The following is a 16,878-nucleotide window of genomic DNA, read 5'->3' on the forward strand; positions in this document are numbered from 1 at the left end:
AAACATTCACTTCAATATAGCTTCTTATGGGTGTTTCATAAAGTGTAGTATGCTTTTTAAAAACACAAATTTCAGACTGCGGGAATTGGTGCAGACCAAACCTACTGAATCAGAAACTCCGGGTGGGGCCTTTTGCATTTAAAAAGCTTCACAGGAGAGTCTCATGCACTTCGAGGCACAGAACTCTATTAGAGCTGAGAGATCATAAAGACAATGTAAAGAGAGGGAATCTATAAACACGTATAATGTAGTAGAGTAAGTCATACACGTATGGGATCATTAGCAGTAGAAGGCAGGCAAGTAGTAAAATACAGGTTATAAAATTTTAATGAAATGTCTTACCTGGCATCCATGATCTATTATGGAACAAGAACAATAGAAAGTATATTTTATTGATATCTGTCAATAATTTACACGTAGAGGCAGACCATTCTCTAAGAATAACTTGCATATCGCCCCTTTGTAAGTTATAGTGACTTTAAGTAGTGTGATGGGTGGCCATTTACTAGGGTCTATCATCTGTCTATCTATCATCTACCTATCTATCTATCTATCTATCTATCTATGTATCTATCTATCTATCTATCTATCATCATCATCATCATCTATCTGTCTATCATCTATCTATCTATTTATCTATTATCTATCTACCTATCTATCTATCTATCATCTATCTATCTATCTATCTATCTATCTATCTATCTATCTATCATCATCTATCTATCTATCTATCTATCTATCTATCATCTATCTATCTATCTATTTATCTATTATCTATCTATCTACCTATCTATCTATCTATCTATCTATCATCTGTCTGAATGACTGGTACAGAGGGCTATGATATGGACTTTTTCATAATGACAAGGTCATTTTCAACTTTTGCTTTAAATGCTCATCAGTCAACATCTGTGCTCATTGAGACATTTTCCTTTTCCTTCAACCTAAAATGCCTTTCTCAGCACTATTTACACATTAATTTTCTAAATATACAATACACTTCAATTGGCTACATGTCTATTATTTTGCTGGGTATGTATGCAAAGCCTCTGGATCTTGGCAACCCGGGAAAATTATGTATTTCTTACAAATCAAATGACCAAGTTGTAAAATTAGTAATCAAAGAATTTTTCACATGTATATCTGTCATCTTATAATTGTCACAAGTAATTATGTTGCATAGTAAAACAAAGCATATTGCATAAGATAGGTTATTAAAAGGTGGTTAATACATACATATATTTTTTTCAATTTTTCCCCTCTAATTTTATTTTTGTTCAAGTACAGTTCTCTGCCTTTTCCCCCCACCCCAGACTAACCCCCAGCCCTCCCCACATCGCTCCCGTTTCTACCCCTACCCCCGTTATTGTCCAAGTGTCCTTTATAATTTTTCCTACAAACCCTTCACCCTTTTCCCCTGAAATTCCCTCCCCTCTCCCCTCTGGTCACTGTTGACCTTTTCTCAATTTCAGTGTCTTTGGTTATATTTTGCTTGTTATACATACATATATTTTTAAATCAAAACAATTGAGAACAATGCAGACTTATTACATGGATTCTGCAGTTTTGATTTCATTCTATCGCTGTGGAATCTCTGATATTTGAGCTAGTTTTGGTTCTGTCCAAGGCGGTATAGAGCAGCTGCTAGGGGTCTCGATCTCCATCAGAGGGTGTGGGTTACAGTTCTGTCAATCACTAACTGTGATTTGGGGGCGACAGTTTTTCTTCATACTACTGTACATGCCTAAAACGTGTCATTAATGTTTTTAAGTGTTCTATTGGCCTTCTGTGATTTAGTAATAATGGTAACTATACTGTCATATCCTCATTCTGTGCGTGAGGAAACTGAGGTTCAAGGAGCTGTGTGGTTTTTACAGGTCAGACATCTCATGGACAACACTTAGAAGATGAACTCCTTTTCCTCGGCCTCCAAGGCCCATGGAATTTGTAGTTAACCACTGTAAAGTACTTCCTCTCAAAAATTTATGAAATGAGAAAATATAAATCATATATTAGCTTTCTTTTAGGATTCATAATGCATGATATACATATTAGCTATTGTTAAAAAAGCAGGTAAGTAGACTCACATTTTTTACTTTGCATATGAAGAAAACATAGAGGATGAATCAGCTTGTATAAGAGACAATTCCAGAGCATAACAACCCAAACAGAGGTTCTGATTTAGCCGGTGACTCTGTGGCTCGGTGCCTCTGGACTAGGTCCACCCGGACAGTTCTGGATATGCATGAGAGCACTTTTGCTTCCGGGGATTAAGTGGCTCTCATCTAGGGGGAGAGATGAGAAGTTATAGCTGCTGGGAAGCACTTTATTCCTTTTGAAAAATCCTTTTCTATTGTGCTCCTGACTTGTTTCCTAACGCTATTTCTTTTTGTACTAAAGAGGTGTGTGTGTGTCGGGGAGAGAGATCTCATCACCAAGCAGGCCCACTAAGGCTTGTTCTCACAGCACCAGAGGAGGGCTCCAAGAAAGGAAGAGAGTGCAGAAGCTTGCAGGACCTTTTCAAGTTGAGGCTTTGAACCGGTACATCACTTTGCTTCATTCTATTGGCCAAGCAAGTCAGACAGCCAGTACAGATTCAAGGGCTGAAGAAACAGACTTGATAGGAGAAGGTGTAAAGTCACATTATAAAGGACCGTAACTACAAGGAGGGATGGGACATTGTGACCATTTTAAAATCTACTGCAGAGGAATTTTGTCTATAAATAGCATTTTGCTTCGTAAAGGTGAAGACTATTTTTTAAATCCTTATACTCTTCTTTAAAAGAGTTAATTTGTTCAAATGTTAAACATACAAGTATGTCATTCTGATATTCACAATGTGGCTTCACGAGATCAAGCCATATCTCTGGTGGTGAAGTGGCGCTAGGGTTCCACAGCCTTGCGTGATGCTGACTCAAGGATGTAAAGGAAGCAGCATTTCAGCTACTTCACTGCAAGGAGCAACAGTCATTTAGATCCTTGCACACAGACCAGCAAAGGAAACCACAGCTGTTTTTTCTTTTTTCCCTTCACCTTTCCATTGCCATCGTTCATCAAAGATTTGGAGTGAGCTGGAAGGGTTTTCTGTCCTCTCCTGCCCTACACAATGAAGCTTGGATGTTGGCTTAGGATCTTCCTCTCTTATATAGACTGGAAAAGAGAATAACAAAGACTATTTCATTCATTACGTTATCAATTATCCAGTGAAATACAAGCTCATCTTGTATTTCTCACATTTTTATTTTCAAACTTATCTGGAATGTTCCCTAATGTCACATCTAATCCTTTATGCATCACAAGAAGAGTGTGACTTCTTCTAAAAGATGATCCTCTTGTCATTTGATTATTTCTAGATTGATCCATTACGTTTCTTTCTTATCTCCCCTCCCCCGTGAGTCCTTGGCATGTCCCTCAGCCCTTTTTTAGGTTTCTCTATAGGTCCCTCATAATACAAATTTAGTATCAAATGGAAGATTTTCATTATTGGTTCCCGCCATCTCTGTGTTATCTTTCTAGAAGTCTTATAATTTAATGTGAATAATTCTTCCACTTAATCAAAAATCAGCAATTTATACGAAGCACTTTGCACGTAGTAAGATCTCAGTAAATGTTGCTGTTATTATAAGTGCTTCTGTTACTCCACTTACTATTGCTAGTTTATTTTAAACCAAACCATACGCCTTCTCTCCCTACCGAATTTGTAACATTAATTTATGTAAGGAGCCATCTAGACAATATGAAGATGCATGTTAGAATTTGAATAGAATTTTCTTTGTACATTTTCTGGCAATGGAAATGAACTATTACTATTAATTTTAGAAATGCCTTTGTGATTGATAATAGGGAAAAACTAGAATCACTCCCTCAGTATTTAAGCTTTACACTTTTTTGCATGTGTTAGTAAAGGAAATTTATATTTTCACAAAGCTATTTCTTAGGTTATTACCACACATTTACTGACATACTGTTAGTAAATTTTTATACATGGACACACACAAATTTTCTTGCACTACTTTTCTAGATATCACTCACCTTTTAAAAACATTTTAGTTCTTCACTTTGTTTACTTACCGTTATAACAGACAGGTGTTTTTTGTTTTTTAGTGAATTGTTTATCTTTAACTGTGTACCTTGCAGTCCTCCATATTGCTAAAACTTTATTAGTACTAATAACTTTTGCTCTTTTCAGATCATAGTGTCAATATCAATAACTTTTTCAAAGAGATTTCCTCTTACGTACAACCTGGTGTTCTACCTACTCTGTGGACATCAATTCCATGAAAATATACCTGTAGAACAGGTGCTTGCCCTCTTTTTCCTCCGTCCCTCTCGCCCTAGAAACATACACACAGGCACAGAAACACACACGTTTTTGGTGGTGAGGTCTGATAAGGGCTGAATTGTGGCCCTGCCTTCCAGCCCCAACCCTCCAGCACCCTCTCCACACAGAGATGTTGAAGTTCTGACCTCCAGCACCACAGAATGCGACCTTATTTGGAAATGGTGTTTTTACAGAGGTGATCTATTTAAAATGAAGTCACTAAGGTGGGTCCTAATCATTACATCTAGTGTTTTTACATAATCGAGGAATTTGGACACGCAGACATCTGCCTAAATGAAAAAGATGTGGAGACGCAGGGGCGGGTGGCCACCGACGAGCCAAGGAGCGAGGGCTGGAATAGACCCATTCCCCAGAGCCCCCAGAAGGAACCAACCCTCACACCACCGTAATTTCAAATGTGTAGCCTCCAGAACTGCGAGATAAGGTATTTCTGCTGTAAACAATGCAGATTGTGAAACTTCATTATGGCAGCCCCAGCAAACCAATACAAGGCACAACACGAATTTAAGAAGGTGTGAGATTGGCTAATTAGACACTTGCTTTGGTACTTGGGTATCTGTAGGTTCTCTTTTTCGTTTCTGATGAAGAAACCTGAATTTTTACTTGCTGGAGCATTATGGTCCTGGAATAAACTTTTAAAACTTGTTTTGTTTTACATAACCATGATGTGGTGTCTGGAGACCTACATTTGGCTGAAAAGAGCAAGCCAGAGCCATGTAAAAGACACGAGCAATAAGACTCACAGGTCACCTGTAAGTAGACCGCTGTCTCCCATCAGCTGTCATTAAGAAAGAAAAAAAAAGCAATTGGTCTTAGATGCTCTCTCACTTGTTGGGAGGGGCGGTGGGGCAGCGGGCAGAGAAAGGATGTGGAGAGCGGGGTGTAAATCAGGCAGGCGGAGAGGGTGGGGGCAGAGCCTCGCCAAAGAAAAACAGCTGAACCTGGTTGGTACAACAGAGCTTACCCAGACCCACCCACACGCCCACCCGCCCTCCCCGGAGCTCGGTGCTCGGGGGGCGGTGGTTGCTGGCGAGTGGTGCGGAAGGGGCAGTTCCAGCGGCGGTGGCTTCAGGGGGACGAACAAAATCTGCAGGTCGAAATCGGAGCAGGGCGATTTCACCATCAAAAGGGCGAGCTCTCCAGCCCTCTCCGGCCAGCTCCGCTGCAGCCGCGGCCAGCCGCCCTGCCCGCGCGCGCCGGGGGCGCGGAGCGCCGGCTGGACCCGCCCCAAGCTCCATGGTTCGCCCAGCCCCGCGCGATGGTGACTCGCGGCGCCGAGGCCGGCGCGGGGCGAGCCAGCCGCTCGCAGAATGAAGGCGGGGAGCGCGGCCGGCGGCCGGCGGCCGGCGGGGGCTGTCTCCGCGAGCCCAGCGCCCGGACCCGCGGCCCCACCGCCCGAGCCTGGAAAACACCAACAAGTAGTTTCCCGCTGGAGCAGGGCGGCCCGGCTGCACGTTGGGACTGAGTCTGGCTGCCGGGAGAAGCTCGTCCGCGCGGAACCCAGGGCAGAACCACTTTTATCTCGGTCTCGTTAAGGTATCTGGGGGCGGGGGGACGGGGGTGATGTGCCGGGAAGGGCGTGCTGACCCTGCGGGCAGGCGTCCCCCTTCCATTCCGCGGTGGGAGTGTGGACCTGCAGCCCCGGGGAAGGTGGCCGGAGACTGGAACCGGGGACGCCGTCCGCCCGGACGGCCGGCGCAGGGGGTGTGCCGCCCGCAGCCGCTCCCGCGGCCTCGCCCTCCTAGAAAGCAGCCCCCACCCCCACCCCCGAGGCGGTTGTTTTCTTAGGAAGCGGAGATGGGTGGGATGCATTAACCGCTACTATTCTCAAAAATGGATCCCAGTTAGTCTTTTCCTTTCCCGAGCAGTAATAATATTAGCAACAGCAGCAATAAGGTGAAAAGGAAATTGGATCGGGAAATTGGCCCGAGGTCTCCTTGGTGAAAGGCAACATCAGGGAGATTTTTTTTTTCTTTTGCTTTGACTTCTGCGTGGAGTCTTTGTGCCGGGTCCGTGCGGGAGCGCGGAGGTGAACCCAGAGCAGGTCGCTCAGAGGGCACGCCCCGAGCGCCGGGCAGCAGGGAGCCATCCGGAGTTGCCGGGGGTACGCGCGGCCGAGTCCGGGGGGGCTCTCAGCTTAAGCCGCCGAGTTGGCTCAGCAGAGAGTACTCGCTGCCTAAGGGAATTATCTCCCGGCTGGGGGTCGGGGAGAGTGACGTGGAGAGTGGAAGAGAGGGGCCTGGGTGGGGGTGCGGCGGGGGAAGGAAAAGCGCAAGGGAGGGGGAGAGCGCGGAGAGAGAGATCGGGGCTGGGAGGGTGAAGGGTGGAAGGTGAAGGAGCACAGGGGGAAAGGTGAGGTGTGAAGCAGGGGAAAAGGGGGTCCTGGAAGGTCAGGGAAGACTCGGGCTGCTGCCTCCTTGGTGCTCTGCAAACCTGGGAAAGGTGCGAGGCGTGAGGCGGAAGCGGACTGGGCGCCGGGGCCCCGGGGAGGGTCGTTTGCCCTTCGCCCGTCCGCGCGCCCCGCGTCCTGGGACTCGGGCGGGGGGTGGGGGTGGGGGTGCGGCTCTGACGGCCGAGACATTTAACTGGGCGCCGTGTTCACCTCCCCCCCAGTCATGTCTGAGCCACAGAGATGGGCAAGATCGAGAACAACGAGAGGGTGATCCTCAATGTCGGGGGCACCCGGCACGAGACCTACCGCAGCACCCTGAAGACCCTGCCGGGGACGCGCCTGGCCCTTCTCGCCGCCTCCGAACCCCAGGGCGACTGCCTGACCGCGGCGGGCGACCCGCTGCAGCCGTCGCCCCCGCCGCCCTCTCCGTCGCCGCGACTGCCCCCACTGTCCCCGGGGCCCGGGGGCTGCTTCGAGGGCGGCGCGGGCAACTGCAGCTCCCGCAGTGGCGGCGGGGACCACCCTGGGGGCGGCCGCGAGTTCTTCTTCGACCGGCACCCGGGCGTCTTCGCCTACGTGCTCAATTACTACCGCACCGGCAAGCTGCACTGCCCCGCCGACGTGTGCGGGCCGCTCTTCGAGGAGGAGCTGGCCTTCTGGGGCATCGACGAGACGGACGTGGAGCCCTGCTGCTGGATGACCTACAGGCAGCACCGCGACGCCGAGGAGGCCCTCGACACCTTCGAGACCCCCGACCTCATCGGCGGCGACCCTGGCGACGACGAGGACCTGGCGGCCAAGAGGCTGGGCATCGAGGACGCCGCGGGCCTGGGGGGCCCCGACGGCAAGTCTGGCCGCTGGAGGAGGATGCAGCCCCGCATGTGGGCCCTCTTCGAGGACCCCTACTCGTCCCGAGCCGCCCGGGTAAGGCCAGAAGCTGCCCCTTCCCTGCTGCTCCAACTTCTTCCAACTCCTTCCCCAACTTGCTGTTCCTTTGCACCGGGGCCTCTGGGATGGGGAGTCGGGGAGGGGAGCAGGGATCAGGGTTCCCAGACCAGGAGATTGGAAGCCCATCGGGTGAAAGGTAAAGTCGGGGGCGCTGACCCCCAGGCGCCCAGGTCCCCTTCATCTCCCTCCTCTCCTTCTTCGCTCTAACTCAGCTTTACTTTAGCAGATGGGACCTAAAGGGCCTTTGTCGACTTCTCTGTGCAAAGTGTCTGGAACTTTGTCTTGAAAAGAGCGTCAGACTTCATCTCGAGGGTTTTTTGTCTGTCTGTTTTTCTTCATGGTTTTGCTACAACTTTTCCTTTAGCTCCCATGTCTCTTCAGGCCTTCTGGGCCCCACAGTCTGACATTTTCAGTGAGGCTGGCACTCCTTCACATCTGACTCACCCAGGGCAGTGGCTCAATTAGGGATCTCATCTGAGGACGAGGAAGGGGAAGTGGAATCCGTGTACACGGCTGGCGTGGGAGAGGGTGTGCCCGGAGTTCATTTCGTGAAGACGGGCTCCTGCGTGCTGTCCGGGCTGCTCTCTTTCCACGGGGGAAGAGTGCTGGGATCGCTCTTCCCCGTGAGTTGACCGGAGAGCCCACCTGCACACTGAATTTTGGAGGCTGATGTCTTTCCCCTTGGTCTGTATCGATGTTTTTCACAGGCTGAACGTGCATTAGTCACTTTGGCGATCCAAGTTTCATAACATTTTCTAAATCAGGGTAATTTAAATTGTAGCAAACTTTATTTTACTCTTTAGATTGTGATCCCACCCTCAATTTTTCTTTTGGGTTTCCGGCTTGAGTGACAGCTTAAATTTGGTTCTTGCCATTCCCAATTAATTCTTCAGAATCCCATAAAGGGACTATAAAAGTAACCAATAGTGATTTCTTTGGTTTAAAGGAAACAAAAGAAATATAAATAACCAAAAATTATATAGTATGTGAATGTTTTTTAATTATATGTGAGAACAGAATACTGTATTTTGTTAAGTCCCTGCAACTGGATGTGTCTTGGTTGCTTCTGACACCCAGAAAAGATACCCCCTGGGCAGAATGGGAGTTCTCCCAGCTTCGCTTTGGCTCCATTCTCATTATTGTCTTCACGTGTCAGAAGTCTTTGCCTTTGAGGTGTCATGCAGCTGTCCCTCTACCAACTTGTCAGAAGATGTGCTTCTGACACCACTTTAGAAGTCTGAAGATAGGTTTTGTTTTCAGTGTGACATTGACTATAAAGAGATAACTTGAAACACTGCTACTCCATCGAATCTGGAATTTAAATGCATACATACATTCTAGGAGGTCCACATTATCATATTTGAATGTAGAATTCATATCTTCAACTCCGAAAGCTTCTTTTCAGACAAAAGAAAAGAAACAAACAAACAAGTACATATGTATTTAAATTAAATCTCAGACTCTTGACCGTTACATCTGTGGGTTTTTTTTTCTTCTCCCAGCTGAGTGCCACAATGCTCTTTCTCCTTGGTGGCTAAAAAGATAACTGAATTTGTTTGCAGGTTCATCATGTGATGTATATATTTTTCTAGGTCATGTGCTATAAAAAAGAATATTTTGTTATTTTCCCTCATGATCATAGAATACATTTTATTGTAGGACAGATTGCATAGCAAAAACTTTACTAAGAATGTGTTCATTTATTATTATTGCTATGAAAATTGATTCAGTTGATTATTGGCCCAAGGGTAGACCATCAGGTTGAAAATAGTCTTCTATAAGTCCTTCTAAGATTTCATTATAATATTACTAAGAATTTGAGTTGCATCCATTTTGGGTGAGGGAAGAACACAGGTAGACTGAAGATTCACGTAAGGTCACAGAGCCATTAGAAGCAGAATCAGCTGAGAGTCATGGACATGGACAATTTCTTTGACATCACCTTGTGAAGACCCTTTATTTTGTAGATGAGGAAAATGAAGATCGCAGATGGTAAGTGGTGGCCAAGGTCATACAGCAAGTTCGTGGCAGAGCCAAAATTATCTAGAGGTCTTAGGACACCCTCCCCGGGCCCTTCCACCACAGCTGATGGTAACTGACTGGTTTGTGGAGTCTCTGCAGACCCTGTTGCTCTGGAGAGCTAATACAGCGTAAGATACTCACTGGCATGCTAACTTTGAAAGGTCATCCGTGATTCTTGTTTATGTATGTATTCCCGGACTTTGGCTGGTGGAAATTTTACCCTGCACCACCCAACATTGGAGTAAAAATAGGGGATTGAAATTAACTTCTTTAAATGAGCCCTGTTTGAACGTCCATTTTTATTCACCAGTTGATAGGTAATGTTTTGCTTTCTTTCAGATTGGCTAACATTTGTAGGACTTGTCTTCAGGGAAATCCTTTTTCAAGTTAGTAAGGTTGCCTAAAAAAGAATAATCAGAAGTAAACCTCCATTCTCTTTAAATGGAGTTAGTATTTTTATATGAACACTTTTAGTTTAGATGATGATCTGACTTAATGTTATCTGACTAGGTTGATAAATAGAGTTACATTGGACATGGACATGGTTCTAGGAGACATATATCAAGTATCAGGTGGTTTGCTTCAGCTGTGTCTTAACTGCCACAAGTACCATTCTTAAGAGAAGTTAAGTATTTAACTTTTACGAACTCTCATTTTTTTATACTAGTGAAGTTTTTATTGGTATACTTGAGATGCACAATGTAACTGAACACCTTCTTAAATTCTTCATCTTTTCAAATGTTGAAGAAATTGGCTCAGCTTTATAAGAGATGTGTTTTATTTCTAACTTTTATGATCTGAACTGGCAGACTGAAACAATAGTGATAGGAAATGGATAATTAACTGCAATTTACAGCATTGTATTTTTGTCTTTTTTTTGGTTGGCATTTCCCCTCTAGTCCTTTTAATTTATGATGTAAACACATATTTGAGAAGTCTAAATTGTCCAAGTTAATTTGGTAAATAAATTTATATTTTATACTTTTGAATTCTTATCCTTAAGAATAATATTCAAAGATAGAAATTTATAAAAATTCAAAAATAAGTTGTCATGGAAACCTGTTGTGGAGAATGAGATCAAGGGGAAAAAAAGATAATTCTGTTGATGCCATTGAGCGATATTTACAAATAGTAAAAATCAAGGATGCATAGTTGTACCTGTGAAAATGTTCAGTGTTGTGTGTTTTCAATTTTATATCTAAGTTTTAGAAGGAAACGAAGCTTGTATGCGCTTTCTTCCAAAGACATTCTGTCATAGGTAAGTGGATAGGAACAAGGAAGAGATTCCTTGATAGAACTTTTAGATATGTTAGAGGTTTTAAGAAGACAATATAGTGGCAAAATACTAAAATTAAAATTTATTCAATAATTTCTTTCCAGTATTAAAGAACTGAGAGCAGTAATAAGTATCTCCTTCTTCCTCTTCTTTTCACTTATTTTTGGGGGTGGGGCAGGGAGATGGAAGGTGATTGAGTCAGGTTCTTTTTCAGATGGTGGCTCTTCCTTGGCAGGATGATCTTTGATTACCTGATAGACCATTTTTTTTTCTTTCAAAGAACATTTTAGAAAAGAAAGACAAATGAAGAACTGCCATGGAATCACATTTAAGATGTTGGATTTTGGGGGTGGGTCTAGATTACTTCATGCATGTTCTCTAGACCGTTATCTAGTACACAGCTGTGTGCAGATCATCCTGAAGTACACATGGGTTATGATAGTGAATCCATCATTTTTAAATCATGAAAATATTTATGTTATTTCCAGAATTTCGGTCCTTAAAACTACTAAAATTTAAACTTCAATATCTGGAGTTGGATTCAGAATTCAAATTTTTAATTTACTTTTTATGGGCCATTTTCTCCCTCTTCTTCAAACTGAAACAAACAAACAAACAAACAAACCAGGAAGGAAAGGACCTAAATAACTATTTGGTGGCTTTAAATGTACCATTTAATTAAAAATATGACAGCCCTGCCTGATGTGGCTCAGTGGATTGAATGCCAGCCTGTGAAATCTAGGGGTGGCTGGTTCGATTCCCAGTCCTGACACATGCTTGGGTCGCTGGCCAGGTCCCCAGTAGGGGGCGTGCGAGAGGCAACCTCACATCGATGTTTCTCTCCCCCTTTTTCTCCCTCCCTTCCCCTCTCTAGAAATAAATAAATAAATTCTTTAAAAAATAAAATAAATTAAAAAAATAAAAATATGATAATGTAAGGACAACTGTAGTCAAAAATTAAGATTAAAGAAGGAAAATATTTTAATTCTTGTTTTGTAAGCATTGGCCCAGTTAAAAGAATTAATGGCCAGATATATCTTGTTCATAAACTATTATTGTGCGTTATTAAACATTTTAGAGCATTTATTTATTCAATGAGTATTGATTATGCAGTCACTCTAGACCAGAAGCTATGCAAAACACTGGGAATGCATGGAGAAGATACTGTCTTTCACCCTCAGTAAACTCATCACTGTATTTATAAGAAGATATTTCCTAAAATCATGATCTGTTAAATTTAAAAAATGCAACAAAATAACAACAAATGAAATTCTAGAGCTATTAAAACATTTTCCTCAAAAACAGCTTGCTTGGAAATATTGCCTGACACACACAGGAAGATATTTTAGGTAGAAATGGTGGTGTTCAAGTATTGTTAGTCTATATTTTATTATGGAAATGTTAGGCTGTTTTAATTTTGATTATTCTGCTTTCAAAGTGACTTATTGGCTGTCTCTTTGTCATATTATTGGAGAAGATGATGAAGGCTGTACTTATGCCGAACAACTGGATATTTTGGGATACGGTCAAGTCTCTTCATCCCCTTTATATTAATTAAAAGTCATGGCCAACCATATAGCAATGCGAACCCAACCTTCAGAGCCCTGAAAAGAATCTGCTGTAACAGTGCAGTTTGCATTTGCCGTATAAGCATCTAAGTATCTTTTGATGTTTTCCAGGCCACTATTTTGAAGTTGACATGCTTATATTTTCAGAATATGTGCTTATATTCTGAGAATTGGATAGGACCAGAGAATACCTAATTCAGTACATCATTAAAAGAACTAAGTAACTTCAGTAGTCAGTTGTATTTCCAGTACTATATTTGAGTCACGAACTAGATGATCTGAGCGTTAGGCTGGGCATTAGGTGTGCCAGAGGTGAATGTAGTTGGACAGATTAAGCATGATTTTTCCAGTAATATTTTTCTAAGAGCTCATTTGTGTACTTCAGCTGACAAAGTTAAATGAGAGTCAAGGAAATTTTTCTTCGCTGTCAAGAAGCGTATTTTCAAAGCAACTGAAAACAAGGAAATGTGTGGGTTTATATAAAAATGCAGGCCAATCTTTCCATTTGAAAATGTCTATCATTACCATGTATTTTTTGCTACTACAAATAAAATAAATGTAGTTTGCAGGTCTCATATTTTTTGAACTTGTAAGTCATAAGTCCTTTTTATTATGACAACCTTTAGAAATATGCCTAGATGAAATAGTAAAGGGCACTAAAAGACTGATAAAAGATAAACACAGATCCCCAGAGGGAAATAGATACGGCAACATAATCCAAACAATGTACTGTGTAAACTTCATTCAATTCTCTTGAAGTGTGAAGAGATTTTTTTTTAGAAGATTAGTCAAGATTTTTGTTTCTTATGACAGAATAGCACTGCTCTTTGCTTCTCTTATGGATTGAAAGGTGGTAACTAATTTTGATTCTGCGTAGTCAATATTTTCACAGAAAGTGACTACACTGTGGATACTTGGAGCAGAGGTCAGGAATAGGGCATATGTGGAACAGCAGTGGGAAAATGCCTGGGTTGGGATGCATGACGCCTAGGCATTAACGCCGATTTCACCGCTGGCTGTGTGACCTTGGAGAATTCACTTCATCTTTCTGAGGCTTGATTTTCTGTGCCTTATTCTGAAAAAATTAAAAGAAAAAAATGGGAATGACCCATAGGACTAGATAGTAGCCAAACTTCTTTCCAGGTCTAACACTTTGAGGTTTGGAGGAAAAACAAGGGTACTAGTTACTAAAGGCCCCTGGGGCTGGTGGTGCAGGGACACCATCTCTGCACTGATGCTGATTGTGCCATGAGGCACGTCACACTGGCCAGGTAAGCCAGCATCGATTTTGTTTGTTTTTTGCATTTATAACTTTCTGCCCTTTTTTCCCCTACAGCTGTTGGGTAACTGCTGCTCCAGTTACCATAGAAACAGGTTGGCTCTGAGCTTCCCGTTTCCATTGAAAACAGCGTTCTCTCAACCACATATTTGATCTCAGGAAATCTTCTGCTGTGGCTCTGTCATGAAGCCCATAAAGATGATCGGCTCTGTCATTTCCTAAATCTAAGATTCGGTGCAGGTGTAACGCTATCCACCCACAAGGATAACTGATTAGATAACCTCAGTTTTATTTCCATTTGAAAAGTGTCTTGTCAAAGACACCATCCTTTTCCCCTTCCTGTGTTTTATACAGAAGGGAAAATCTTATTCACTTGAGGATTTACAGATACACCTGACACATTTAACTGTTTACAAAATAGTGTCAAACTATTCAGTTCTATCTCTTTCGTAGCCTATTTTATCAGAATAAGCTTGGGGAGTATAATGCTCTCTAACACAGTTCATAAGTTTACATTTTAATATACTCATTAATCAATAGTATTTCAAGATATTTATATATATTTTTTGTTGTGCTCCAAATTTCTCTTTTGAGAAAATAGTTTTTCTATGTCAGGATACACATATTTACATAAAAAGATATATTCACTATCATAACAGATACATCCTCAGAAAATACGTTTATAAAATTTTATATGGATGGAAGAGATATCTAGGAATATGGTTTAAGGTTTTGACTGGGAACATTAGTATGTGTGTGCATGTGCGCATGTGTGTGACATGTATCAAAATATATACTTTTTGAGTAGGATTGGTGCCTGATACACATGACAGACTTCCGGTGTTCACGAGACTTAAGTTGGAAGGAAAGTCACCACCATCTGGCACAGTTCCCTCAATTCGCACTAAGGCAGCTGCCTTGTTCATAACCATGGCTGGTTAGTGACAGTCGCAGGACTAGCGTTTAGACCTGATTTTTGATGCTCTTCCCATTCAGTCTTGATTGCCTAGGCTGGGCTGTGTTTGACGTTAGATGCGCAAATTGTAGCCCTTGGGAAGCAGCGAGCATGTTAACGGTAGTTAGGGTAAGGGCTGTAGTCTCCCACTTGGTATTGTTGTCACTGCTGCAGGCGTTCACTTTATCTCCAGGTCCCTCCGTTGCCTTCTCCACCAGTTCTACATCTTACTGGTCTACTTTCAAAGCCTCAAAACTAACCCACCTGTGAACTTACCTTCTCTTTTTTCCTTTAGCTCGCAATCTCCATGAAAAGATCTACAGAAGCCTTAGCTCCCAAACTGAGCCACGTGTAACAGGCTTCAGGAGACATTTAGAAAATTAAGAAATAATTTCTATATTCCCCTTTATCTCTGTGTGTGTGTGTTTTTAATAGGTTTTTGACTCTTGTTTGATTTATTGCCTTTGAAATATTTTAATGCAACCCTGGTGCAACCTATTGGTGATGGTTAACATGTTTTATAGGGCATTTTCTTCTCATGTAGAATTAGCCCGATCAGGGTGGGTTTACGTAGAGGAGTGAAAGATGTTTAGAACTGTTGTTAAGATCTGCAGAAGAGATTGGATGTTGTTGTGAGGTCAGTAAATACAGGGCAGAAAAACAGTCTTAAACCTTTTTTGTTTAATGGATGGTTAGTCCGTGTTTACTGCACTGGGTTGTGATGTAAAGCAACACCATAATTTTAGGAGGTTTTTTGAGAATGCATTTTGTAGGAATCAAACAGAAGAACTTTGGCCAAAGTGTTACTGGTGATAGCGGGGAAAAAGTACTCCGTAATTTGCTACAGTTACTTGACTGATCTTTTCTTCTGAAAGTTTATAATGATGAGGAAATCTGTGTGATCCTCCGTGTTCCATGTATTAAGAAAATCCCATGCAGACAACCCAGTAGTATCTTCTTCATTTTCTGTTTGAAAACCCTATGGGTTTACTGTCAGATCTTAGAGCTTTGCCATTTTTTATGTATCTGACAAGACTGTTGACAAGTTCAAAAACTGGAGCAAAGGTCAAGATAGTCATCCCTGGCAGGTGTTCTCTGACTTAGTATCATCCATGAATGGTGATTTCCTTTTGAATGTCTCTTTGGAGACAGTGCCAGCGATGAAATTAGCCATCTATTGGCCGCAGACTTTCTCTTACATTTTGCCCATAATTTTAAAGTTGGTCATTACATGATAAACTGTGAAAGATTTTTTAAATAAAATTAGGTGATTTTTAAATAATATTGTCAATATATCCAGCTGATATTGTTGATTCTAAATGTTATACATGATTATGAATTTTTAAAGCAAAAACTATTTGTACCAATATAACGTTATTTGTTGAGTAGTTTGTTAGATTGGGTTTAATGAAAGGGCCAGATGTTGTTCAGAACTTACGTGAAATTTGTGTCTGTGTTTGTAAATTGTACAACAGAAATTCAGATATGAGGTTGCTTATTTTGGTATATTTATGTTTAGTGATTTAGGATATAATACTGTTTGCCGAAAGTGAATATTGTATAATAATTCGATTAGATAGAATGCATTAGACACTAAGATGGAGATAATGGTATAGTGTGGACACAAAAACTAGGGAGGAGCCCACCTTTCTATACAGAGGAGATGACATTTTAGTTAACTGCCAAAAGATACTTGTTTTCCAGCACTCAAAGGGAAGGCCAGTCGAGTAGTGTGCGGACATGGAGGACTAACCGAGAATACCATGCCATGGAATATGGGGTCATAGGAGGACCAGAAGGCAGGAGAACAGACTTGAGTACGGAGGGTTGAAACTGGAATGAAGGAACCTCTGGGTTTATAAATGAGATTTCCTGATGAGATGTAAGATGCCAAGTCCAGGGCAGAACTGAAAACTTACTTCAGTTCATTCAAAAACAGTGTTTCTGAAACCTAGAAATAACATAAGATGATGACTACAAATCTCAATTCCCAGGTCTCACTCCAGAGATTGTAGTTCAGTAGGATTTAATTAAGATTCTGGTGAGGTGAACTTCTTTGGGGCGGTAGCTGGCTACTGGCCCAGTACATGCTACGA

At 42.4% G+C, this 16,878-nt stretch overlaps 1 protein-coding gene across 12 annotated transcripts in view; it reads left to right on the forward strand.

Moving 5' to 3' along the window:
• The first annotated feature begins 5,240 nt into the window (after positions 1-5,240).
• KCNC2 (potassium voltage-gated channel subfamily C member 2) overlaps positions 5,241-16,878 on the forward strand; it is a 198,081-nt gene continuing 186,443 nt past the window's right edge. For 8 of the 12 annotated variants that reach the window (XM_053921105.2, XM_053921109.2, XM_053921111.2 and 5 more), the window contains exons 1-2: positions 5,241-5,878; positions 6,956-7,658. In XM_053921105.2, coding sequence (XP_053777080.1) covers positions 6,975-7,658 — 684 coding nt within the window. In that variant the 5' untranslated portion in view covers positions 5,241-5,878; positions 6,956-6,974. Of the gene's footprint in view, positions 5,879-6,249; positions 6,447-6,753; positions 6,785-6,953; positions 7,659-16,878 lie in introns of those variants that run through there. The other 4 variants (XM_053921107.1, XM_071221005.1, XM_053921106.1 and 1 more) reach the window with 3 other exon arrangements.

The sequence above is a fragment of the Desmodus rotundus genome, chromosome 3, assembly GCF_022682495.2.
Source record: "Desmodus rotundus isolate HL8 chromosome 3, HLdesRot8A.1, whole genome shotgun sequence".
Classification (NCBI taxonomy): domain Eukaryota; kingdom Metazoa; phylum Chordata; class Mammalia; order Chiroptera; family Phyllostomidae; genus Desmodus; species Desmodus rotundus.